The 27845-nt window shown below is 40.2% G+C and overlaps 2 protein-coding genes across 3 annotated transcripts in view; both read right to left on the bottom strand.

Moving 5' to 3' along the window:
* Positions 1-17883, bottom strand: part of stmn3 (stathmin-like 3) — a 58505-nt gene extending 40622 nt beyond the window's left edge. Inside the window, exon 1 of the mRNA XM_028575856.1 lies at positions 17826-17883. Coding sequence (XP_028431657.1) covers positions 17826-17856 — 31 coding nt within the window. The 5' untranslated portion in view covers positions 17857-17883. The remainder of the gene's footprint in view (positions 1-17825) is intronic.
* A 3281-nt stretch (positions 17884-21164) lies between these two features.
* Positions 21165-27575, bottom strand: arfrp1 (ADP-ribosylation factor related protein 1). Of its 2 annotated transcripts, XR_003692397.1 has the most exons (9): positions 27391-27575; positions 27068-27115; positions 26646-26733; positions 24231-24313; positions 23889-23970; positions 23633-23703; positions 23150-23250; positions 22680-22829; positions 21165-22467 (listed from the first exon to the last, which is right to left on the bottom strand). XR_003692397.1 is itself a non-coding variant. In XM_028575855.1 (8 exons), exons 1-8 carry the CDS (start codon positions 27460-27462, stop codon positions 22742-22744), a joined length of 633 nt encoding a protein of 210 aa, XP_028431656.1. In that variant the 5' UTR covers positions 27463-27574; the 3' UTR covers positions 21165-22741. The 2 variants fall into 2 exon arrangements, 1 of the variants encoding a protein (XP_028431656.1); XM_028575855.1 differs by having other exon boundaries at positions 21165-22829; positions 27391-27574.
* Positions 27576-27845: the final 270 nt, after the last annotated feature.

Below are 27845 nucleotides of genomic sequence, written 5' to 3'. Positions count from 1 at the left end.
CAATGAAGTTGCGAGAGGCAGTGAAAGTTGCAAAAAAAGTTGCGATTTTTTTGTATCGTTCTTTAAAGATAAAAAGGAAACTTGTTTTGGGGAAAATAATAATTATTACTATTAATTAATTACTCTGGGCAGAGATTTCCTAGGAACCTTACCAAAAAGGCTCAGGATGCTGCAAATGTTGGTATAATATGAAAATGGCTGGTGGATTTAAGACAAAAAATAATAATTTATTGAATGTATCAAATATGAACATATCTGTCACTGTCAGTGGCTTGTTGATCTTTACATTGTTAGTTAATGTCCTATCCTATCCTGGGACACACATTCATACTGTTTGATAAAGTACTTATTGGACCTTAACTTATCATTGCACTTACAATAAGGAGCGTAGCTGTCCTCAATTTAGGTCATCCTGTACGTCTCATCTGTGGTTTTTCCTGCAGCCATCGTGTGTGATTGTGCGTGTGCGTGTGCGTGTGTGTGTGTGTGTGTGTGTGCGCGCGCGCGCGCGTCAGTCGCGGGGGGAATGGAGCAGCCCCGCCCACTGCAGAGAGCTGACAGGATTGAAACAGCAGCAATTCATGTGCGTTTGGAAACATTGGAGAAACAAGTTCCGCAAATCCCAGGAAGATTAAAACACCTAACGGGCCGTACATGGCCAGTGGGCCATAGTTTGCCCATGCTTGGTCTAGACCTACTCTATCTGTAAAGTGTCTTGAGATAACTCATGTTGTGATTTGATGCTAGAAATAAAATTTAATTGAATTAAGTTGTTATTTGACGCTAGAAATAAAATGTAATTAAAAAATAATGAAGTGAGTTGCTAAGATGTTTTCCAACTGAGAGAACATTAAGTTTTCCACATGCAGGCCGAATTTAGTCATGAATGATGTAGTCTGGATCAACGGAAGTACATTTCCAGGATAACTGCCTGACATCCAGCCTGTGATGTTTCTCGCCTTGCACTCTCTGTGTGTTGCCCTTCCCAAGCTCTGTTTGCTTCGGGAAACAACAAACTCTGAGCTAGCATGCTACATGGTGAAAATGGCAAGTTTTAAAGATTTTGATGGTCCAACAAGGCAGGCCTGCTTGGTTCTTTCGGGGAATGATTGTAAAGACGATTGTGATTGGTTTAAAGAAATGCAAACAACCAAGAGCGTTTTTTTCTCCTATCCCAGAATGTGTGTGTGGTGTAGCCAGACTTTACCCTGCAGTGCTGTAGAGATAGTTCTGGCAATGCGAGACTAGTCATGATGCGACAGTTTCTTCGGTCTCCTTCTAAAAACAGGTCGATAGTTTAATGTCCCATGCTGACATGACAGACGAGGAAGAGCATTCACCACAAGGTTATGTATTATTTAGATGCTCATCATGATAGACGTGTTAGTCCCTCTCAGTGTCCCAACCATGTGGTTCATTATGCAATCCCTCTGTCCCAGCCACACAGCATCATGACACAGAAGAAGACTTTCTTCTTCATAGAAACACTTCCATATGAAATAATGTCTCAAAATCTACTGCAGTCAGCAGCCTATTCCTTTCCGCCCACAGAGTAATTGTCTGAGTGAAGCAGCCACAGCACTAAATACGGTTATATTATTATTTTATACAAGCTTTGCACCCGCCTTCGAACAGCTAATGACGTTTGCCTTCGGATGTGGTTGAATTGTCTGGTATAGCCTAGTCTATATTCACGACATTCCACTTCCGGGATTGTTCCGTTGCCACCGGAAAGTCCGCCGAATTTCACTCTTTTTGGCCAGATATCCAGTACTTTCTGATTTTTTTGTTGTATTTGCAAACTCCGGTGGGTTTATGAGGACTATGGTTAACTGCTCCTCAGATCTCTGCAGGGTAAATCCAGACAACTAGCTAGACTATCTGTCCAATCTGAGTTTTCTCACACACAACTAAAACAACTTTTGAACGTACACGTTCCACCAAAACAAGTTCCTTCCTGACGCTATTTTGCAGCAGCACCGTGGCTCTGCCCAGTGCTTAGCGCTGCCCAAGACGATTGTGATTGGTTTAAAGAAATGCCAGTAAAGCAGAGTATGTTTTTATCTCATCCCGGAATGCTGTGTGGACTAGCCAGACCTTCCTCCGCAGCGCTGTGGTCTTGCAAAGTGATACTAGATATAGCCCGACCCAATGACAACAGTGGCAAAACAACACTAATGGATTACACTAAGAATTGTTATTAATAATTAATTTGGCCCAAACAGGCACTTCAGCCAGAGGGCAAAGGGGCAGCAACGTGAGCCACATCAGCCTCTATGTGTACAGATCTCTGTTTTAGGTCCATGCAGCCCTGAAAGCACCAGACAAACAAACATGATGCACCCATTTATTCATCTCCTTCTTCCTATTCTTCTTAAGGAAATATATTAAAGACAGCTATGTCATATTTGAATATGGTAAGTGTTCACACTCCCCCAGTGTATGGTGCACAGTGAGTCACGCTGTTCAGAGGAGTATTTGGATCTATGAAGCACTATAGATCATTTCATAAGTCTAAAGTAGGGCAAAGTGACTGTTAGCTAAGCTCCACTGGATATTTAACACCATGCTCAGCTCTGTTACTCCACCGAATCCTCAAAATGGCTGACTTGTGCACCACAAGGTAGTATTATAGCATGGTAGTATCAGATGTGTTCATTCATGTCATGTTCAGACTCCTCGCTGTGAGCTGCAGGCATAACACGACATGCCTGTCTCTTCCTTTTTTGTTCTTCATAACAACTAGCTTCCTGCTGTGCTTTTCTGCAGAGGCTGAACAGCCACTGTGTGTGTGTGTGTGTGTGTGTGTGCATCAGAGAGGTGTTTACACAAAGGGAGACATCGGTGAGACAAGGAACAGGGCGGTGACTCGCTCACAGAGCCAGAGAGCATGCAGTGGTTGATACATTATTCATGAATTTGGTGCAAAAAATTAGACTCCAAATTTAACGAAAACAATATTGTGCCTGGTGCACCGACATCTTTGAAACTACTTCACTATAGCACACAATATGGCCAATATGAGGAAGGAAAAGGAATTATGAAAACTTCTTTGAGTTGGACGAAGTTCTGCACTGATGAGGATCATCGGACTCATGAAGATCATGAAAAGGCTAAAAAGAATTAGATTGGTTGTGCAATCAAGAAGATGATTGAGTCTGAAGATATGATGATGACGGATGGTGCATGGAGGAAGTGATGGAAATTAGTATTCAACTGGCCCCTCTGTCTGGGCATGACCCCCAGACACTTTACTGATCACTGTTAGGCAATGAACCAGGACACAAACTACAACTGAATAACCTCACTTGTGAATATGGGACAATAATTTTAAAGACTGACATTGGTAATATTACTAGGGGTAGAAGTTGCTTCATGATTGATCCTGATTGAAGTTTACAAAATAAGGAAATAAAGAAATTGGCCTGTGACAATAAACTCTGGTTCAACCACAGACTGTAAAATATTAATGGACAAAGCCTCCGGTTCGGCGAAGTGCTGCAAATGCGGAAGTGCCTTAAACCTGCATTCTATCCGAATTCCAGCAGGGGGTGACACGTGCAGTTGCAAAAAGAAGGTCGGTTTTTATGAGTTTTCTATAAGAAAGTGACCCACTTCTCACTTGATTTATTACCTCAGTAAACATTTTCATAAAGAGTTTATGGTCTCAATCGCTAGTCTTCTGCAATACAGAATGATGTTAATTTTTTTAATTATGGTCTCGTTGATTTTAAAATCGGCGATAAAGCAGGGTGTCAGGGAACGGCACTGGAGGTTGGACCCAAATGCAGAGAGCAGGCAGGAGTAAGTTCGAGTAGTGGATTTATTAGACCAACAAAACAAAATACTTAACAAAGGGAGTCCTGAAAGGAGCAGGCAAAATCTAATCCTGTGTAGAAACGACAAAAGGAATCCAAACCAAACAAGGTAGAACAAAAACCAGGGAAATCCAGGAAGCACAGAGCTAGACACGAACTGACACAGGGAGGAAGGACAGGAACAAAGACACACCAACCAGCAACAGAAACGTAACATAATAATCCGACAAAACACCAAGGAAACACAGAAACTAAATACACAGGCAGGCACAAGGGAGGGAAACAGGGGGCGGCTCAAGATGGCGGAGAGAGCAGACGCACTGTGAATGGCTCAGAGTAGCAAAGCCTTGAATATCAATAGAATGAACTTTTAACTCAACAACACCCTGAGATCAAAGATTGTAAAGAACAGTGCCAAAAGTTGCATGTCGAGGTGAAACAACTGAAGGAGGAGAACACAGTTCTGGAGAAAAGAGCTGCAGAAGTGGAAAAAAGAGCTGTAGAGTTGGAGCGTTATAAAAGAAGGTGGAACCTGCGAGTAAATGGCTTACAGGAAGGAAAAGACGAAAACAAACGACAAATCATCTCTGATATCATCGGAAAGATTGTGCCACAATGGAAGGAGAAGATGGATTTCATCCTGGATTCGGTACACCGACTGGGGACGAGTAAGACTAACCGCCCTCGTCAGATCATCATGCAGTTCACAGGACGCCACTTCAGGGACAAACTCTGGCGGATCACAAACTTCACCCCGTCTGCAAGGATCTCAACATCCGTTTCGCAGAAGACCTCACCAAGGAAGACAGGGAGGCGCGGAGGGCTGTATGGCCGAAAATTGAACAAGCAAGGAAGGCAGGACTAAAGGCAGTGTTCCGGGGCCCTCATGCTTTCATTAATGGACAAAATGTCTCACCATAGACATAACTATCCAGGGCTTTTGAATCCCGAAAACAAGTGAGTTTGAATGAAAACGTATTCTCAGGGTTTTGCTACTATTATCTACTCTTAATAGGAAACCTTTACTGCTGTCTTAAGTAAGTTCAGCAATCCGTTGTTGTTGATGTCAACTGAAGGAATTATTGTTTCTTTCTATTATTTTCCCGTCAAATGAATTGGCTTTTTGAGGGGCTTAACATATTCAAAAACTCACCAAATTTGGCAGTCGCAGTCTGGTGAAAATTTACGTATTTTAAGGGTTTCGGGAATAGGCGCACAAAAATGGCTCGCTAGCGCCCCCTAGAATGTTAAGAATATTGAGCACCTGCAGTGCGTTTAACGTAGACTCACGAAACTTGGTACACATATGTAACATGTCAAGATGTACAAAAAACGTCATTAGAGCCATACCCTAAACCCAACAGGAAGTCCGCCATTTTGATTTCAAAGTTCGAAATTAGTGCGATTTTGGCCATTTCCACATGTCGTACTTTAACAAACTCCTCCTAGAGATTTCATCCGATCAACTTCAAACTCGGTCTGTGCCATCTTAAGATGTTAAAGATGAAAAGTTGTTAAAAGAAAAACTTTTCATCATAGGGCGTGGCCGTGGCAGGGCGGCCATTTTGTGCGTTTCGCCGCCGAAACAGGAAGTGGGTGTAACTCGAGTGTACGTCCAACCCTGAGGTCAAATAAAGGCCGATATTTACTTAAAGTCATAGCGCCCCCTAGTGGCAACAGGAAGTAGGCCTAAAAGTCAAGGTGCTATACTTTAACAAACTCCTCCTACAGATTTCATCCGATGGACTTCAAACTTGGTCTGTACCATCCCAACACCTTAATAATGAAAAGTTATTAAAAGAAAAACTTTTTGTCTGACGGTGTGGGCGTGGCGTGGCGGCCATTTTGAGCGTTTAGCGATGAACAAAGAAGTTGTTGTAACTTGAGTGTATGTTGTCGTATCTGCCCGAAATTTCTCACGATGGACAAGGGTCCAGGCCTGAGGACATCTCCAGGCCAAAATTGACTTTTGGTCATAGCGCCCCCCGCTGGCATCAGGAAATCTGCCTTATATGACATCATCCGATTTACATGAAACTTAGAATGTGTGGTCTACATGTTATACTGAGCCGCCCCCTATAATATGACCACGCCCACTTACTCAGGCCACGCCCCCTTTCATAACATTTGAACCGTTTAAGGTAAAGTCCTGTGTGAGGTGTCATTGAACTCAGCAGAGACTTCAGTCTTCATTGGTGATAGTTTGGCCCACCCCCTTAGCTTTAGCCACGCCCCCTTTTATAACTAATGACCCGTTTGATGCAGACCCTTGTGTGAGGTATCATTGTACTCAGCACAGACTTCCTTTTTAATTGGTGATGGTTTGACCCGCCCCCTATGTTCAAGCCACGCCCCCTTTTATTACTAATGGCCCGATTGATGTAAACACTTGAGTGAGGTATCATTGAACTCAGCAGAGACTTCCTTCTTCATCGGTGATGGTTTGGCCCGCCCCCTAATATTTAGCCACGCCACTTTTCACAGCTAATGAACCGTATGACGTAGAGTCTCGTGTGAGGTGTCGTACTCGGCGGGGAGTTCCCTTTTCTGTTAATTTCTGTTAATGCAAGGGGTTTAAGAGACATGACCAAAAGAAAAAGTATTTTTTTATTTTGTAAAGGGAAGAAGTCAAATATAATTTTTTTGCAGGAAACACATTCTAAGATTGATGATGTTATATTTTGGTCTAAACAATGGGGAGATGAAGATTACTTTAGCCACGGTACTTCAAGGTCAGCAGGTGTTGCCATCCTCCTAAATAACTTCAAAGGTCATATTGTTTCCCACATGGCAGATGAATTTGGTCACTGGCTGATTCTTATCATAAACATAGATGGTCTGAAATTCATCTTAGTCAACATTTATGGATATAATATTAGTAGAGAAAATTTAAAACGTACTTGAGCAAATTAGTTTACATTTAGACAATCTCAAATTAACACACTCAACTGATAACATTATCATTGGCGGCGACCTAAACCTAGTTCATGATGATTTTTTTGATAAGTACCCTTGCAGATACGCTGCAAGTCACCCAAATACAATATTCACGAGCTTTTGCGAAAAACAAAATTTGATTGATACTTTGAGACACTTAAATCCAGAAATATCTAAATACTCCTGGTTTAGCTCAAACCACATTTATAAATCCAGAATCGATCACTGGTTGATTGCAAATCATTTGCTAGCTTATGATATTAGCTCTGATATTTCTGCTGCTCCACTAACAGATCATAGTGTTATTCTACTACAGATCAAACCCAATGGCAACAACATTCACTCACACACATATTGGATGTTTAACTCCAGCATGCTCAAAAATAATAACTACTGCCAAAAAATCAAATTATTAATTAAAGAATATGCCAATTCTGAGGAGCTAACAAGTGCTACCAAAAAGTGGGAATTCATAAAATATAAAATACGCCAATTTACCATCTCATTCAGTAAAACAAAAAAGATAGTGAAAAACAAGAAGTAGACATTATTAATCGCTTAAATATGTACTGCAATAAACCAAACCCATCTGAAGACGATAGACAAATGATTTTAAACCTACAACCTAAACTAGATGAAATCTACAGTCATAAGGCCCAAGGGGCGTTCATTAGATCCAGAGCTAAGTGGAGAGAGGAGGGTGAAAAAAATTCAGCGTATTTCTGTGGTCTTGAAAAAAGAAGACAGGAAAAAAATAGCATCAGTTCTCTGATGGTTGATAATAATGAAGTCACAGATGAAAATTTGATCTCTTCAGAAATCTGGAAATTCTATAGCCAGGTCTACAGCTAGGGCTTGGTATCGTTCAGAATCTTTCGATCCGGTGCCAATTTCGATACCGATTCCTAACGATACTTTTTTTGATACCATATGTTTTAAAATTAATTTCAACATCAACAAAAATACATTAAACACAAAGCTTTTATTTTCCACCTTAATTGTGAATTAAAACGGTTATCAAAATTAAAAGAATCTGGTAAAACTGCTCACTCAGAGTAACATTAATAAAAGTGCCTTGCCTTACAAGCTCAGCATGTCAGTTAGTCATCAGGGCAGAGAAACCACCATTGTGGCTGCTTGTCTAAGAGGAAGTGTAACGTCAACAGCACCGCGACCGCGACCGCTTTCGGCTCACCATTAATATCACCTCGGCATTAATATCATATCAAATTACATATTGCAAACGCTGCCTGCGTGAAGTTTTAAAAAACTGTAACCACACTTGAGACCAACGGTGACTCTCTGTGACTTCAACAACACTGCAGACAGTTTACTCCGTCCGCACCTCTACGTGTGTGTGCGTGCGTGTGTGTGTCGGTCGGAGCTCCGCTCTGTGTCAATATGCAGAGAGGACAGATAAGCTTGCGCTTATGCGCTCAGATGCTTTTGGAACCGAAATTTGGCACCGAAAGATAAAGAATTTTTCGATACTCATAGGATTGTAGTATTTTTTTCGATACCATAAAAGTATCGACGTTCGGTACCCAGCCCTATCTACAGCTCTAAACTGTAAAATTTTTTCAGGACATAGCAAAACATATTCCAAAAATAGAGGATGGCCTCAAACAAACATGTGACAGTCAAATAACAATTACAGAACTCGATGCAGTAATTGGTCGTCTTTCTCTTAACAAAGCCCTGGATCCGACGGTCTCACAGGCAGGGCCGGTTCTAGCCCTTTGGTTGCCCTAGGCGAGATTGAGTTTTGCGCCCCCACCTGTGTCAGCGATACAGTAGCAATGTATGTTCATTTGAGTTTCTAGCTTCCATGTAAGTTAGACGGCACCAACATTTGGTCTAATCATAACTGGTCTGGCAACCCAAAGGCCAGTGTTTTGTTTCCAGATTTGTGTGCATGGTGACTTATGATGGGGGGGTCTGGGGGTCCACCCACTGACTATTTTGAACATTAAATACTTAATTTACTGCATTCTGGTGAATTTTTATGCACTTATTTTTGTTTACCTTTTTCTGAAACAATAAGCTATTACAAGAATAAAGTCACTATATTTCCTAAAATAATCCACCTGCACCATAGTCTGCTGTGCAGTACGTGATATCTCTGCTGAGACGGTAAATGTCAGACCTCCTGACAGACTCAGAGCCCTGTTTGGGACGCTGGTCTCTGAATGAAACAGTTTAGGGAAGTGGCTGTAGGCTACGCTGCTCTACATCGGAGGTGGAAATACAAAACTACGCAGAAATAGGGACACATCTGCTGCAGCATGTCCACAGCAGAGCGCGTCCATAGTCCTGGATCCTCTGGCAAAAACTGGTCTGCACTGCTCTGCCTACTTTCCAGTTCCTCATCTCTCATTTCCACACTGTGCTCAGAGCTCCCTGCTGTCTTCACTCCCATCATCCTCAATCACATCTTCTCCATCATCTTTCTCTATGAAGGATACATCTGATATTAACCTCTTATCCTAATTGTAACCTAATATAATAAAACACACTAACATGTTAGTGTTACTAAACACCTTTCAGTCAAAATGACTAAACATGGTTTGCTTTAATTTTGATATAAGCTCACCTTGTCTCAAATCCAAAGAGGAGGATGAGGGGTCTGTTGCTACTCCACTCCCTGGTGGGACAGTTTCTGAAACTGAGGGCCATGTGTTTCACAATGTTAACATCTGCTTCTACTGAATCTGACATAACTATTATGTTGACATGATATGTATCTACCGATGAGCTACCAAGCTACCTATGACACTGATTAGCCTATTACTGCTAATTATAGACATTATAGCCTATTCATTTAAAATTAAACATGTTTTAAATGAGGCTACTACAATGGTGTGTTGTACGCAAACAGCATTGTTAGTGTTTATGTATTTAGCCTTTACCTCAGATTACATGTATAACCAAATGATTAAGTGCATGTTCTGCTCTTTATAAGGGTTGTCTCAGTCCGTTTTTAGCACTAACAGTCACGGAGATATTCAAGCAGTTTAGCACCATGGATTTGGTTTTCTAGTTAATGCTCACCTTTCTTTGAAAAGAAGTCAGTTACCAATTGTGTCCCCTCATTCTGTTTTCTCTCCTCCTCCTGTCTGTCCTTTCTTTTTGGTAGCCTGATTTGGCTTTCTTTGAGAAAGACATTTCTACAGCAGAAGTTTGCGCTCCACCAGATGCTCAACTAACAAACAAAATGCGTGCAGATGGACTAAACCATTTGGCGCATTAGCAAGGGGGGGGGGGGGTGTGACCATGGATGATCAGTAAACATGTGGCTGAGGGGGCGCCTTAGGATGATCATGTTTAATAAACATGTTTTATTTCGCTTTTCGTTCTAATTCTATTATTAATGGGAAGTAGACCTAAGGGCGACCCGGCGCCCCCAACACATTTGACGCCCTAGGCAGTCGCCTAGGTCGCCTATAGCAATCGCTGGCCCTGCTCACAGGTGACTTTTACAGACATTTTTGGATGGATTTAAGAGACCTGCTGTTACAAGTCTTTACCGAAATATTTGAAACATGTGTGCTTCCACCAACAATGAGACATGGAGTTATCATCTCAATTCCAAAACCCGGGAAAGACCCCAGAATTATAGATAACAGAAGACCCATTACACTCAGAAATTCAGACTACAAACTCCTAACTTACATCTTTGCTTCTCGTCTTCAAACAGGGATTTCAAATATTATTGCAGATACACAGTCAGGGTTCTTAAAAAGGTCAATCCACAACAATATAAGATTGGTAATGGACATCATTGAGTATAGAAACCAAATAGAGGATGATGGTTTCCTTCTTTTTTTAGACTTCTATAAAACATTTGACTCCGTGGAGCATCCGTTTATTCTTTCGGCACTCGAACACTTTGGATTTGGAATCAAATTTAGGAAATGGGTTGGTGGATTATATCGAGATATTAGTAGCTGTGTCCTATTACCTAGTGGTACCACCCCAAGCTTCAAGATTAATGTGGGTATTCCTCAAGGTTGCCCTATCTCACCATACCTGTTCATCTTAGCTACAGAAATGCTAGCAATCTATATCAAAAACTGTAATGATATTAAAAAACTTAATATACTTGGCACAGACATAATAATTAGCCAACTAGCGGATGACACAACAATATTCTTAAAAGATAAATACCAACTATTGCCAAAATTGAAAAATTCTCCAAAGCCTCAGGTCTAACATTAAACTTAAAAAAAGTGTGAATTGCTGGCTGTACACGACACTTCACTGAAAAACATCTGTAATATCCCTATTAAATCAAAAATCAAATACCTGGGGATTTATCTCTCCAAGGACCAAAAACAAAGCCAACTTCTGAATGTAGAAAATAAAATTAAGGAATGCAAATCAAGACTAAATATATGGCTACAGAGGGACCTATCAATACTAGGTCGAATTTACCTACCTAAGATGGAGTGTTTATCAAGATGTACTTATCCAGCCTACTCCAATGCCATTCCAAACAATTTGATTAAATCTATCAACCAAATCAACCTGAACTTCATCTGGAGAAACAGACCACATTATATGAAGAAAAGCAATATGGTTAACACAAAGGATGGAGGACTAAAAGTTATTGACTTTGACTGCCTTAATGGAACCTTAAAAATAAATTGGTTAAAATCTTGGATCAAACACAGCAACTCCTTTTGGTATTGTATTCCAAAGACCTTATTCAAGAAAATTGGAGGATTAGAATTTCTTCTCAGAGCGGACTTTAATGTTAACAAACTAGCTATTTCATTGTCAGAGTTTCACAAACAAAATATATAGTATTGGAAAATGTTATACGTACATAACTTCTCACCCCACACATCTGTACTCTGGAACAATAGATATATTTTGCACCGCAACAAATCTCTATTCTTTGAGGATTGGTATGGGAGAAGCATATGGTCCATGGTCGACTTAATGGATACCAACGGACAATTTTTAAATTATGAACAGTTTTGCATCAAACATAATTTCAAACCCTTAAAATCAGACTACTAAATTACATAAAGCACTACCCCAAGGATTTGTCCTTCTAACAAGAAATATTTTGGCATACTATCCGATACAACCACAATTGGCCCCACTATCAATTCAAGGGTTCTCTATTCTGGATAAAAAATGCACTAACCACTTTATTAGAAATTGTTTTATTGATTATCTTTACCCTAAAATGCATAATAAAAATAATAAAATTTCAATCACTAAACTAAGAACAATGGGCCTCATTCACCAACCGTTCTTACGAAGAAATGTGTTCTTAAACCCTTCTTACGTACTTTTTTACGAATATTCTGGCATTCACTAATGTTTTCTTAACTTGGATTTGTTCTTAGCTAAGAACAAAATCTACAAACACTGAAAAGCACTCTTACGCACATTTGAGTGATGACAATTTGCTCCAAATGATTGCTTACTGCATTTTATTTAATTCTACAGTTGTTTACAATGATAGTATTATACTGTAATGTATTTCTGATCATTTGTTGATAAAAAATCATATTATTCAAAAAAGACACTAACACTGCAATTTACATTAGCAATTAAACGGATTAAATCCTGCGTTATTTGGTGATTGATCGCTATTTATAGGGCCATTTCTACTCCACTACATTTCTACAATGTTCCGTTACATTTTCTGATCAGTTTCCCCCCTGCCAAAACGTCTTCCTGACCGTCACACGTTTGTCTCACCAGTGAAGTTTGGTTGCCGTAGATACTGTATATGGGGCACCGCTGATCCAAGCCAGCTCCGGTGCTCCAGAGCCCGGGCGCAGCGCCGCTGACCCTCGGTAATACAGCCCCGGTAAAAGTGAAAATGTAAACGTTTGTTTTTATTATTCCCGTTTTTAAATCAAAGTTGCTATATCTATTTCTCTCCACAGCGTCGTTTACTCCTCCGCCAGGCTGTGTAAGACGCGTTCATATCTTATTTCTACTGTCATCACTCAAATGTGCGTAAGAGTGCTTTTCAGTGTTCGTAGATTTTGTTCTTAGCTAAGAACAAATCCAAGTTAAGAAAACATTAGTAAATGCCAGAATCTTCGTAAAAAGTTCGTAAGAAGGGTTTAAGAACACATTTCTTCGTAAGAACGGTTGGTGAATGAGGCCCACTGTATCTAACACTCCCTATTTCTCCTAAAGTGAAAGAAACACATGTCAAAGTAATGAACATTTACCCCTGTAAAGAATTACTGAGACTTCGCTTTGGTATAGATAATAAATGTACATTCTGTGAAAATGATGTTGAAACTACGGACCATATGTTTTTCTCATGTAATGTGATACAGACATTTTGGTGTGATATACATACATGGGTTAAGCAACAGATGTCTTCATTCCCAACCTCTTTCTCCTGTGACGATATAACATTTGGATTGATATTGCGAAGCAAGGGTGTTGAGCTCTGTACGAATACAATTGTATGTCTAGCTAAATTCTTTATTCACAAATGTAGAATTATGAAATCCTCTCCCAAATTTGTTGTTTTTTTAAATTAATTTAAAATGTATTTGAAATCCTTAAAAACTCTGAAAAGTCCTAAAGCACAAAACATATATGATACCCTAAAACACTTCCCAACTGAGGTTAATAGCTGAACAATGACTGGAATGCCCTTTTTTTTTTTTTTTCTTTGTTTGAATGTCTCTTCTCCCTTAATAACCATCCTTACTTTTGTTACTAAGACTACATGTATATTTCCTGTTTGTATTAAGTGCTGCTCCATCTGGCTATATTTTCCTTGTATCCCACTCTGTTATAAAGAGTTTTATGCAGCCATGTTTGTTTGTAAATCTTAATATTTCAATAAAAAAAAAAAAAAAAAACAAGGCAGGGAAACAGGTGAAACACATTAGGGCAATCACAAGGGAGGGAAAACACAGGAAGTAACAAGACAAGACAAGACCAAAACCCAGACTGTCAAAATAAAACAGGAAACAGGACATACAGAACGTACAACCCTGACACAGGGGGTGTTTTAGGGCTTGGCTATGATGTGATTGCTAGTGAAAGTGTGTAACGTAACGTAGAGTTTAAGGGCTTCTCCCTCTTGTCTACAACCGTCACATCCGCAACCAGGATGGCTGCGCCCGTCAAGGCAAACTCAACGACTCATAGCAGAATTCCACAAACCAATGGGTGACGTCACACGTGCTCTGTCCATTAATATTATACAGTCTATGGGTTAAACACACCTCAAAGTTAAAAACAACAAAGATCATAAGCATCTTGTCAGACTTAAGATCTTCCTGCTCGCCAATGAGAAGTTGGCAAAAACTTCTGTGACCATTTTAAAGCCTCCAGATAATAGTGAGCCAAACGATCAGTATGTTGATACACAATATTGGACACTCCCTAACTGAGTGCATCAATAGATGATATACAGTACATATAGATAATATAATACATGGATATATAATGTCCTATACAAATGCATGCATGTGTAAATCAATCTAACATTCAAACAACTCAAATTTGTTTATTGTTCATAATAATGGTAGTATAACAAAAAAATATTTTTTAGTTTTGCTTACAGATCCATGATACTTTCTGATGGAGAATGTTTGCTATGTCTTTTACATTTAGTTAAATGTGTTCATGATTCTTGCATTCAACGCGGTCGGGGCAGTGTGGACGGTGATATGACGAAACTGCGCCCTGGCCTGGGCGACTGTGGGTCTGATCACTGAGCCGTGCAACTCCAAGATTTTGTAACACTGAGAACTCCTCGTTGCAATGATTGGCTGAAGAAGTCCGTTCTTGGAGCCGCTTTGCCTGCTGCGCTGACCGTTTTGATCACAATCAGGATGAAGCAAGCCCCCAGGAACAGCGCCAGGCTTTGAAGCAACCATGGGCTTACTGCGGCCAATGGTGGAATTGCCAATGGTGGAATTGCAACGTCTGGCAACCCTCTGGCCCAAAAAGACTTCCCAAATATATATCAGCAGAGTACATCGACTTAGGCTACCAGTCTGAACACTTAAATAGTTTTTATGTAAACCATTATGTTTTAAAATCTTTAAGATGCACTAATAGCTGAATCTAAAGTTATTAAACTGGGTATTATGAACGGACAGCGAGCAGACCCGAGCGGACTGCGCCCGGCTGCAATGCAGGCTCATATCACAGTTCTCCCGAATTCTTGTAGCTGTAATAATGGATATCATGGCTGTAATTCATAATTTCTTTTAACCCTATAGTACATCCGATACATACCGATAACCTGATCCATTCTACGCATGAGGTTAGGCATTGACTTTGAATGGTTAGGGTCAGGATAGCCCATTGATCAGGGAATAGGACTTGAACGGATCAGGTAGTTACACAGAAAATCTCCACCAATACGGTAGAGCAGCCTGTATTTAGCATAAGAGGCGAAACCCCAGTTAAAAAGGTCCAACGCACTCCCTGCTGCTTTGAAAGTATGCTGTAACTTCACCATAACAACTTAAGGCCACTCACATGAGAGTATCAACATTTTGATCACCAGATTTTCTTTCATTGTCAACTTTCATAGAGACTTTAGTAAGACAATCAAACTGAACAATAAAACTGAAGAGTGAGGGGACGACTTTAATTATCGGTAATCTTTCTCCAGGATGGCAGACTCCACCTTAAAGGGATACTTCACCGATTAGCATTAAGCTTTGTATCATTAGAAACCCGGTAGTATTTTCGAATGACTGTGCTTCCCTCCCTCATGTCGCCCTGAGACTAGATTTCTCTGTATTGTGGGTCTGGAAAAAAGCCTCTGATGACACGAAAATCTTCATTTAGCATCATCAGAGGCATTATTGCCCAGAGGCTATGGACTACAGCGAGCTAGTTCCACATGTTTTCAACCTGCCCATAGGGGGTGGGATTGTCACTACCCGATGCAAGTCGAGTGTCAGCCATCTTGAAGCTAAGCTAAGAACAGGCTCTCTCTTTTCAGCAGCAAACTTGCTATTATGTGCATTCAAACTACCGCTCATGTGTACCACCGGGATACATTGGTAAAGATCAGAGAATATGCAGGAAACTTTATTACAAACAGAATACTCAACACACTACACGATCTTCGCCTGCTACGGAGACCAGCACCTCAGCCTGCAGTGTCGCTCGATGCCGCTAGCCGGGAAAGGGGACATCAGAAGCGGTGTGCGAGAAAGCGGAAAGGCGGAACGAGGGCAGGAGTAAGAGCTAGGTGGAAAGCTGACGCTAGCTGGCCACCTGTCCCATCCATCCTGCTTACAAGTGTCCGTTCATTAGACAACAAACTGGACTACATCCAACTTCAACAAAACTCCCAACGCGAGTTCAGAGACTGCTGTGTTTTTGTTTTTGTGGAAACATGTCTGAACAACATTGTACCGGACTCCGCTATCCAGCTACCAGGCCTGCTAGCCTTCCGAGCAGATAGATGCTCTGTCGGGTAAGACTCGTGGAGGTGGGCTGTGTTAACACAGACTGGTGCAGAAATGGGGTGCGTGTATCCAACTAACTGCTCACCGCTGGTAGAGTTTGCGACTGTTAAATGCCGACCATTCTACATTACACGCAAATTCACGGCTGTGTTTACATCCCACCAAGCGCTAATGCTACCAATGAACTTTATGGAGCCTATAATGTGTGTGCACTAAATGTAGCCTGTTTCGTATGTTGTTTTTATAGAATATCATTTTTATATATTTTAAATGTGTAACACCACTTGAGCCACGGTGAAACGTTTCGTGTATATGGTTGAAATGACAATAAAACACAATTGACTACCTCTCTGTAACCGATTTCACTGTCTATGTCTGTAACCGGTAGGCGCGGCTTGGGAGTGGCCTCGTAGGGAAGCGAAGCAAGTGCATTCTGGGAGTTGTTGTCTTTCATCCACGAGCCAAAAATACATTTTCTGGCTTTTTTCGGTTTAGAAGGCACCAACTTCTAAAAAAGTTTCACATTTCTACTACATAAATTACCCAATTTAATACATATTCATCTTTCCAGCGGTGAAATATCCCTTTAAAAGGGTGATATTTTAATGTTGTGTTCACAACTTGTTTCCACTGCCCCCTCATGTCCTTATGGTTATTGCTGTTATTGCATTTGTCAGCACTGAGGAGATGGAATGTGGTTGTATGCACCAAAATGGCAATTAAATTAAATGCATCAGGCCACACCTTAAAAAGTATAGTAATCAATTAGACAAACGGAAAGAAATACCCCAAAACTATGGTATGTATTGGTGAAGATCAGATGGAATGTGCCAAAAGAAGCAAAAGATGTGTTTAAAATCCAAAATGGTGGAAGAAATGTATAGGGCGTGGCCTATATCAGTGGAATCAGCATCACCCAATGAACACACTGTTCAAAGAGTTTGATACGCCTCACCATTCATAAGGCTTAAGCCAAAAGGTAAACACGTAATAACTCACCATATGATGGCGCTATTACTACCATGTTTACTACCACCGTTAAGCATTTCCAGATGGGGCAGCTGTCCATAAAGTATGAATACTTGTACAGTGGTACTTGTAGTTGTTGATATTTAAGCTTTTAAACATTACTCCCATAAATTGCTTTTATAAATTGAAGTATTTTATCAAATGATATAATATCACTGAAATGTGCTGCATAAAGTCACTAGAATGGTACTGATAAAAATGCTCGGTGCATCGCCTGTCTCAGTCTGAATCTGTGTTTAGTTTTTTGTATTTTCGATCTTTATCAGCAAGCTGGCGGTCAGTCAGCTGTGTTTGCATACTATTGGGGGGGAATGATAGATAACCTGCTGTTTCTGGAAGAATCTGACTGCGCCTACATGTCCGTATGAGACTATGGGAGGGTCCATTATCTACATCAGAGCCCCAGTACAATGAGAGAAGAAAACCCCAGTTGCCATGACAATAACACAGATACACAGACTCGCTCGGCTCTTTGCATTATCAAATAGACCTACAGAAATAAATAGACAGAACATCCCCCTCCCCCCTCATCCCCTCCACCTGCCACACCCACATAATAACCACACAATTTCAACTAACCAACGAACTGGTGTGGAGCATGTCCTCTTACCTGATACTGTGCTGGCCATTGTTGCTGACATGACAGTGGAGAAAGAGGAGAGAGCCGGAGGATGCTGCAGGAAGGAGGAGAGGAGAGAATGTGAAGGATTCAGAGAGGGAGGATCAAGAAGGAGGAGGAGGAGGTGGGAGAGAGAGAGAGAGAGAGAGAGAAAGAGAGAGCACGCAGATGGGCTTGTGTCTGTAACCTATATGGTGCAGTGCACAAGTCTATGTGAACAATGGGCAGCCAGTGGGATTTGTGTGAGTGTATACGTGTGTGTGTGTGTGTGTGTGTGTGTGTGTGTGTGTGTGTGTGTGTGTGTGTGTGTGTGTGTGTGTGTGTGTGTGTGTGTGTGTGTGTGTGTGTGTGTGTGTGTGTGTAGGAGGCAACGTTTCTGTGCCTGAAAAATGAAGGCATTCTATCTCATTTCCAGCATGCTTTTTAACATCCAGCAAGTGTTTGATATTATCGCAAGTTTTAAGTCTTTGTAGTGAAATTTAATATAGATGTAAAAGAGAGATGCAAAATCTCTTACTCTGTGTCTTTAGATGGTGTCAGACGTTTGTCTTTTCAGAGTCAAAATGTATTCTAAATTTTTGACTCATCAAAGCAGCCCCCTTTGACTGATATAACAGCTGAACACACTTGTGGCATTGTTTCTACAATGGAAATCAAATATTCTTCAGAAAGTTCTTCCCAACTCTGTTGCAGAAGTTCCCAGAAATGTGTGGCACTTGTAGGTTGCTTTGCTTTCACTTTTCTGTTCAGTTCATCCCAAACCAGCTCAATGGGGTTTACATCTGGTGACTGTGCCGGTCACTCCATGTTTTTAAGCTTACTATCTTGTTATTTTTTGCTAAGGTAGTTCTGGCATAGCTTGGACTTATGTTTTGGGTCATTATCTTGCTGTAGGATGAACCCCTGACCAACTAGGCGCATACCAGAGGGTACTGCATGGCGCTGCAAAATGCTGTGGTAGCCGTTTTGGTTCAGGGTGCCTTTCACTCTGTACAAATCAGCGACACTGGATCCAGCAAAACAGCCCCAGACCATCATGCTTCCTCCTCCATGTTTGACAGTTGATGTCACACACTGAGGAACCATCCTTTCGCCTACTCCACGGCGTACAAAAATCCTGTGTGATGAACCAAAAATTTCAAATTTTGATTCATCAGTCCATAGCACCTTCTTCCACTCTTCAGTAGTCCATTGACGATGTTTCTTGGCCCAGGCAAGCCTCTTTTTCTTATTCTGACATCTTAGCAATGGCTTTCTTGCTGCAACTCGACCTATCAAACCTGCAGCTCGAAGTCTTCTCTTTACAGTTGAAACTGAGTCTTGCTTATTACGACCACTATTAAGCTGTGCTTGAAGCTGTTGTCCTGTAAGCCACCTATCACGCAAGCTGTTGACTCTCAGAAACTTGTCTTCTGATTCTGTTGTGGCTTTGGGTCTGCCATACCTCTTCCTGTCAAGAGTTGACCCCAGTTTCTAAGTGCCTTTTGATGGTGAAGAATACTGTATTCACTGACACCTTGACTTTCTTTGCAATTTCTCTGTAGGAAAGACCAACATTAAGTGTTATGATGGTCGGTCTCTCTTCCATTGTTAATTGCCTTTTTCCCGCCATTTTTATGGCAACACACTACTTTCTGCAGTACAATACTGTTCAAATAATGCTCACTAGGATATGGTACCACAGTGTGTTCCAACAATACTTTTATACAAACAGAGGGGGGTGGAAGTAATCCAGACAAGTTGGAACACCTGTGGGAATTGGTAGCACCAACTTTCAAAGCTTGATCAACCTCCATTGCTGCAGAACAGCTTTAAGTTGTTAACCCATTTCTTGTTCCCTGAAAAAGGCCTTTTTGTAAAATACTGAAATGTACATAATTTTTCAGTTTTGGGTAACCTTACTTTTTTTTTTAACCTCAGCCAGTTCACCACTTACCTTTGTACCATTTCAAGCTATTCATTCGGCTTGAACTGCTGCTCTAAGCGATGTCACGCGTTTTTTAGGCTACAACATTTTTTGTCACATACAACAAATGTCTCCTCACTATCCACTAGCTGACTGTCCCTATAACCGACAAGAAGTATTTTGGGGTGGGGGTTGGGGGGTTAGTGCGCGGAAACACGGAAGAGAGGGGGAGGGGACGGGATGAGGAGGAGGGAGGGGTGAGCTAGCCTCAGTTTTGTTTGACAATACTTTGAAAGTCAACAAGAAGTAACGTCACCCAACATCGCTTAGAGCACCTTTAACTTATTGGGAGAAAACAGGTAGTTCTATGTAAAATCCATGATCCTCGTTTCATAACGCCTCTTCGAAGATTAGACTGAGATTGGCAGTCGAATCAGGCTCCTTCGAAAAGAGGCTTCGAATTTTTCGACTATTCGGGGTCACCCCTAGTTTTTGGATGTGTGAATGAATAAAGTGCTTTATTAACGCATTTTAAGTCTAAGTTCTGCTAAGACTTGTAGACCCAAGGCCAGCAAGTGTGTAAACTGTGACTAAGGCACACAGATATTACCAGAAATCTTGCCTTCCAATAAATACTATTTGCGTAGGGCTGGGCAATATATCGATATTATATCAATATCGTGATATGGGACTAGATATCTATCTTCTTAGACTTTGGATATTATAATATGACATAAGTGTTGTCTTTTCCTGGTTTTAAAGGTTGCATTTCAGTAAAGTGATGTCATTTTCTGAACCTACCACTGTTCCAGCTGTTCCATTATTTGCTTTTACCCATTTAATCATTATATCCACATTACTGATGATTATTTATCACAAATCTCATTGTGTAAATATTTTGGGAAAGCAGCAATTGTCAACCAAATAATATCGCCACAATATCGATAAAGTATTTGCTAAAAAATATTGATATTTGATTTTCTCCATATCGCCCAGCCCTATAGTTTATACGGTTTCCAGGCAATGCCTAGCAACTATATAGTTATGTCAGAATATGATCATCTCTACCACAGAAATATTTCAGAGTATTTTGGTCTTAATTTTTCAGCCATCCATACATGTCTTTTGTACCCTTGACTTAATTGATTTGAAGATAATTATACGTTCCTTTATATTATCAACAATTAGCTTCAATAATTCATGCATTAAAACACAAAGTACACAATAATGTCAACGACCAAATAGCTGTGCATTACGACACTAAATTATGTTGTGTTTTGGGGAGTCCAATATAATTACATCTTACATTTAAACTCAACCGGTAATACAATAAGAATATAATCAGCTGTCACAGCCTGATATATACAGTCCTGATCGGGTCGTGACAGCAGGACACAAGTCAAATTGAAACTTGACAGAGTTTGTTTCTTTGAAATCAAAGATTTATTTTGATCATCTTCCATATATGTGACTAATAAGAGGACGTCAGCTTCATTTTGTTAATCACTTCATACATCCCAAGTTGACCTACTGGTATAAAGTGATTCAGCAGAGGTCAGCAAGATTTCTCAGTGTTTTCAGCACACTATGTGCATGTAGTTGTTTACAGATATCGTGTCCAGTTACCCAGCTCAAGTGTCTCTGCCAATTAAGAACCCTAACATTTCCAAAGTCAATAAAAAAAAAAGTTTGCTTTAAACAAACTATAAATGTTTTACAGAAGTCAAAGAATATACAGATAACATAAAAGAAACCTCAAAAACAACAGTTTGGTGGCCATTCGATTATGTGTACCACACTGTTGCTGTTTGGCCTGCTGCAACAGTCTGTATGGAGCTCCACGGAGGCCTAGGAGCAAAATGATGCAAAACAATCGATCAAAAAAATCTGGAAAGTATATAACTGCTAAAGTAGTTGTTCTCCTTTTTCACTAAAAGTTGGATTCCAATGTTTTGAACTCTCAACACTACACAGCTGCCACAGGAGTCATGTCAGTAAGTAAAGTAAGTAAGTAAGTAAACGTCATAAGAAATGTCACTGAATCTGAAACATTGCCATCGCTACATCAGGAAGAGGGACAGTTAAGGCTGCTAACACAGCCGAATCGCTGGGTCGCTTGTTTTTTGGTCTCAACATGCTCTAATACTAGCTACACTGGATTCTTTGTGGAACAAACAGCAGTGACGATGCAGGAGTTTGACAGTGACTCAGCAGATGATCGAAAGAAAGTTATAGTGGGAATCGGTGCTAATGTTAGCAAACTAGGCTAACTAGCTCCCAGTTAAAGACTGAAATACGAACTTAACAGTACCAAACGTGGCACGTTTTCAAAAAAGGATAGGCATTCAATTGCTAATGTTTCATAGTTATCGCTATGTGGACTCATCTGCTGTCAAGGAATCTGCCCAACCAGAGGCCTGAAGTGTATTCTGTTTCCACAAATATGTTCAAAAAAGATTCTATCCTCTTGAAAATATGCCAAAAAGCTTGCAGTATCATTGTTGCTTTATATTTCTTAACACAAAAAGTGAGAATTCAGATTTTAGTTTCAACTTAAAAATTGTGTGCTAAACATTGTTTAGTAAATCTGATACTGTGAAGAAATAGAAAGCCACTGTATGTGGCACACACACTCTATGTCATGTTTGAAGTGATGCTCCAGGGTTGTCAGTCAGTGAAGCTCCATCCAGACACAGTCACAGCGATCTCAGCCAGCACCAGAGAATGCTGCTCACACATGAAGCAGAAGAAATCATAACACCGCTTCAAAAAGTGGAACACAGGAAAGAGTCCATTCAAAGCACATCGGAAATTATGCTTGGTGATAAAAAAATACTGTCACACTCTGTCTGTAATGCACTCCTACAAGCAGGTATCCAAACTGTTCAATGTCGCAGCAAACACGAGGAGAGAGGAGAGTTATCAACTCCAGGGCTTACATGGAATGTCCTCCAGGAGAATCTCACAGTCCAACATAAGCGTGAAGACTGCTGGTGACTTCTTACGTGATGTCCTTCTGTCTGGGTGGCCTGTGAATGTTTCGGACCACACACTTCACCATCCACTCAATGCCTTCGTTCACTCCATCCCTGAATCAAAACAAATACTGTACGTCATTAAGTGGTGGTGGTGGGAGTCTCCATCAGCCTCCAGACAAACTCATATTTAAACACAAATCATTTTCATCAAGCAAATGTGTCCACTACACTGTCCCCTTAGTGCCATATTATATTGAGAGATTAGCAACGTGCTTAAAAATAAGTTTTGTATTGATTTTGATTTTTGTATGTATCTTGTTGTACATTTGCCCTTCTATGGACATTATGTGTAAAAATAGATATTCCAAAAGCAACAATCTCAAAAAAAGAAATCCTTGAGGAACTTGTGTTGAACACAGTAGCAGTCTTACCCTGTTAGGGCCGTACAAGGCTGGACTAAACAATCTCTCTTGCCGATCTTCGGGGCAGAGTCACTGAAGGCTGTTTTAATGTCTGCCACTGACAAACAGTCCTGAGGATGGAGCAGAAACAAGACATGACTGAAGGAAAGACAACACTCAACAACAACCATGCTAATCATAATCTCTAATAACAGTTTTGTATCTTACTGAGAGGACTTAGGCACGAAGCCTTCTAATTGCTTGTACAGTCCAACCAACAGTTCTAAACCTAAAGATTTTAAATTTACAAATAAATAAAAAAGCAAGAAGCAGCAAATGGACTACCATTCTGCTGACACATAACTAAAACAAGTTATTTAGGGCATCCCTAAATAACACACTGGCTTAGTGTGGCTGGAAGGTCAAAACATAGAGAATAATCAGTTTTTGTTTTTAATAAATCTGCATTAACTTGAACACGGTCTCATTGGGTCAAAAGGGATCATACAGTACCGGTATGTCCTGCTTGTTGGCCAGCACGAGGAGTGGGACACCTTCTAACACCTCACTGCTGATCATTTTCTCTGGAGGAGACAAGAGTTATATTATTGAATCTGCACTAAAAGTATTCTGCACTAAAACATTGGTGCTACTGTTTTCTCTTAAGGTTGAACTGTCAAAGTAGCCTGTCAACCACAATGCCATTATTTAAGTAGAGAAAAGTTGCAAGACCATTGTTTTCTGAGGACAACAGACAAGCGTTACTTACCGAAGGCCTCCTTTGATTCTGACAGACGCTCTTCATCAGTTGAATCTATCACATAGATGACTCCATGGGACTCAGCATAGTACTAAATATAAACATGGAGAATATCAGAGCAGACTCTTGGGCCAAAATAACAACAGCACAACAATGATACCTTCATGGTATGACTGCTGAAGGAGGAACTACAAGTTACTCAGTAGTATTAAAGCCACAGTCAGGTAAAAAAGTGGATTTCAAGATTTAATACATAACGTTATGAGATTATTATTTTTTAGTTTTAATATTTATTCCTGGGTTATCAAGATTCCCCTTCAGGATATTATTGGTGTTACATTATTTACTCACTTTGTCCCACAGAGACTGGAGCTCCTCCTGACCTCCCAGATCCCAGAACATTAGACGAGCCTTTCCCACATCAATTGTACCAACTGTGAAGGAAAGGGAGACATTAATGAGAAATGTTAAACTGCAGCGCAGTGGGAGGAATAGGGCTGGGCAATATTTCAATATAAAATCAATATCGTGATAGGAGACTAGATATAATCTTAGATTTTGGATATCGTAATATGACAAGCAGAGGTGTCAAAATTATTCACATTCATTACTCAAGTATAAGTATAGATACTAGGGTTTAAAAAGACTTCTGTAGAAGTGTAAGTATCAACTCAAGCTTTTTACTCAAGTAAAAGTACTTGTTTCAAAACTACTTAAAGTATAAAAGTAAAAGTAATGCAAGGGGAAAAAAATGCCATTAAGGAGAAAAGCTTAGCCCCCACAGGGGCCTATAGTGCACTACTCCACCTCCACAAAAAAGGAAGCACCTTGTTCAATTGTATTTAAAATATAAAACAATAAAAAGTTGATCGAAAAAAAAAAAAAAAAAAAAGAAAAAAAAGGAGCACAAGGCGACATTAAAGAACGGCTTGTGTATTGCTAAGGCCACAGGGTCAAAATTAAAAGATTTATTAAAAATTTAATAATAACTTATAACAATAACTTATTTCAGGCTGAGTCTGTGTTTTTCAGACAACGGCAGCTACAGACTGGTGTTACAATCCTCTACAGTGAAATACAGGGCAGTGGTGGCCTAAAGGTTAAAGAAGCGAGCTTGTGACCGGGAGGTCGTCGGTTCGGTTCAATCCTCAGACCGACAGGATAAAATCTGGGTGGGGAAAGCGAAAGAGCAGCGCTTGTCCCTCCCTCATTACCACCACTGAGGTGCCCTTGAGCAAGGCCCTTAAACCCAACCGCTCCAGGGGAGCTGCTCAGCAGCCAGCGGGTCAAACTGTGGTTGTACTGGGCAGCTTCCAGGTATGAATGTGTGTAACTGTGTGAATGTGATCAGGGTGTTACTGCAAAAGAGAGGCTGCCTCTCATTGAACCTTCCCTGAATAAATAAAAGGTTAAAAAGAAAGAAAAAACACTTTTACACTGTTTAGCTGTCAGCATTTTAACCGTGTTTACTCCAGCTGCTAGCTAACGGTAGGCTAACGTTACCTGCTGCTAAGTGTAGTGTTAACTAACGTCCCTTGTGGCGATGTTTCAGTTCCCTCTAACGTCCGTTTAAAGTGCAGGCATTTAAGTGGCACCTAAATAAGGCACCGATATCCGAGTTGCTATTCGGTCCGGTAGATAACGGTGATTAAGGTACCGGTGCCGTATTAGCACCGGGTCTGTGCAGGTGCGATGGATCGCGTACAAACCAATAGGGTGTCGGAATGGTATATGTTTATACTTCTCATCCAACCACAATCAAATCCACTCTCTCCGGATGGCACGATTTATCTGGATAGGTTTTTTTTTTTGTGTTTTTTTTAACGATGATAAGCCGGAATGAAAAACAAGCCGAACTGAAATAGGAGTAACGAGGCTATTTTTAAAATGTAAGGAGTAGAAAGTATAGATAATTGCGTGAAAATGTAAGAAGTAAAAAGTCTGCTGTAAAATAATTACTCCAGTAAAGTATAGATACCCAAAATTTCTACTTAAGTAACGTAACAAAGTATTTGTACTTCGTTACTTGACACCTCTGATGACAAGGGGTGGCTTTTCCTGGTTTTACAGGCTGCGTTACAGTAAAGTGATGTCATTTTCTAAACTTACTTACTTACTGTTATAGCAGTTCTATTATTTGCATTAACCCGCTTAGTCATTATATCCACATTACTGATAATTATTTATCACAAATCTCATTGTGTAAATATTTTGTGAATGCACCAATTGTCAACCCTCAACGTGACATCATAACTTCGTGTAAACATACACACCACTTTCTAAAGCCAAGTGGCGTGTTATCTGTACGCATTTTGAGCTATCCGCGTGTATGTCTACGCTGTATACAGCACGCTGTCAATGAGATTGAGTTTGTCTTTCAGAAAGCAGTTACACACTAATATGATGCTCCCTAGAAATGATTCGTAGCAAATTAGAATTGTTGTAGTTAGCCATTAAAAATAAACCGGTTTAAATATTACAATTCCATTGAGTTTGGCCACAAGTAGTCATTGTGCACTCAGCTTAGGGCTGCATGATTAATCAAATTTTATCGAAATCGCAATATGGACTAGTGCAATTTCCAAATCGCATGGGGGTCATGAGAATAATGATATAAAAATGATCATTCCCTCCAATATTGTGAATCATATCACAATCGTAATATCAGTCAAAAATAATCGCAATTAGATATTTTCCCCATATCGTTTAACAGAAGGGGATCCACCCAGGGCAGCAGCCTAAAGACATACTGGAACATCCACTTACTGTTCAGGCCAACCGTGGTTGTGATCTTTGATAAATTCATTCCCTTGTAGTTCTTACTGAATTTAGTTTTGGTTTGTTCCAGAAAGGTCTGCAAAGGGAGACAACAGTTAAATCAACAGAGAGCTAAATACATTTATATTCAATGATTCATGACATATAACGTTAGGCTACCAGGCATATATAGCTACGCAAATAGTAGGTAGCTTATGTGACAGTTTGCATGAAGGTATATAAATCAGTGACAAATATTAATTCGTTATTAAATTTCACTTAAAATAATGTGGTCATTTGTGGCCCAGACTGACAGACGACAAAGCCACATAGGGATGAATGCAGCACAAGACAGAAAATAACACAGTCGACAATACGAACGAGTTAACGTTAACCCAATTAATTTAAATGATAATGTCACGGTAACTTACCGTTTTCCCAGCGTTGTCCAGTCCCAGGATCAAAACACAGAACTCGTCCTTTTGAAACATGTATTTATATAATCCAGATAATAAAGTATACATCTTGAAACAAATATGTAAACAACAAAAGTAATGCTATTTGCTAACTAGTCTTAGTCTTAGCTTGATATCATAGCTTAGCCTACATTATGAGGCCAAACACAGCGCCACGCACCACTGTGGCTTCATTATCACCAGATTAATTAACACGTCTATAAACGCAAGTGGCCGACAATCGTAGATGTATCAAATAATAACTCAGTAAAAGTCGTCGTTTGTTGCTATTTTCCTACCTTCAAGCTCTCTAACAGCAGGGACGCTACGTGTAATCTAACAGGAAGTACAACTTTCTTCTTCTGCTTCATGTAGATGATGGCAGTTTTTACGCCACTAGGCGTATTACTGCCCTCCTCAGGAAATCCCTTTATATAATCTAAGATTTTACACTGTTCCTTAAGGTCTCCTAATGGGGTATGTAACATTGGTTGGGCTGAAAATTGCCCGAATGCTATTTTATTAGGCCCTTAACTACCCTGTGAATATGGCACTATTTGGAACAAGAGCTTTTCTTCCAAATATGGTATGCTCATGAATATTCAGAATGAGCTACGCGCTGATTGGTTTGAACAAACTACATAGAAACACATGGGAGACTCGACAGCAGGTCTCATTGCAAAGTTTACATTGTTTGTCGGGCTGTTACGTTATGAAATTCACTTCTGAGACTTTTTTAAGCAAGAAATCAACT

This window comes from Perca flavescens, chromosome 4 (assembly GCF_004354835.1).
Source record: "Perca flavescens isolate YP-PL-M2 chromosome 4, PFLA_1.0, whole genome shotgun sequence".
Taxonomy (NCBI): domain Eukaryota; kingdom Metazoa; phylum Chordata; class Actinopteri; order Perciformes; family Percidae; genus Perca; species Perca flavescens.
The sequence above is the reverse complement of the archived record's forward strand: the minus strand, read 5'-3'. Positions and strand labels throughout refer to the sequence as shown.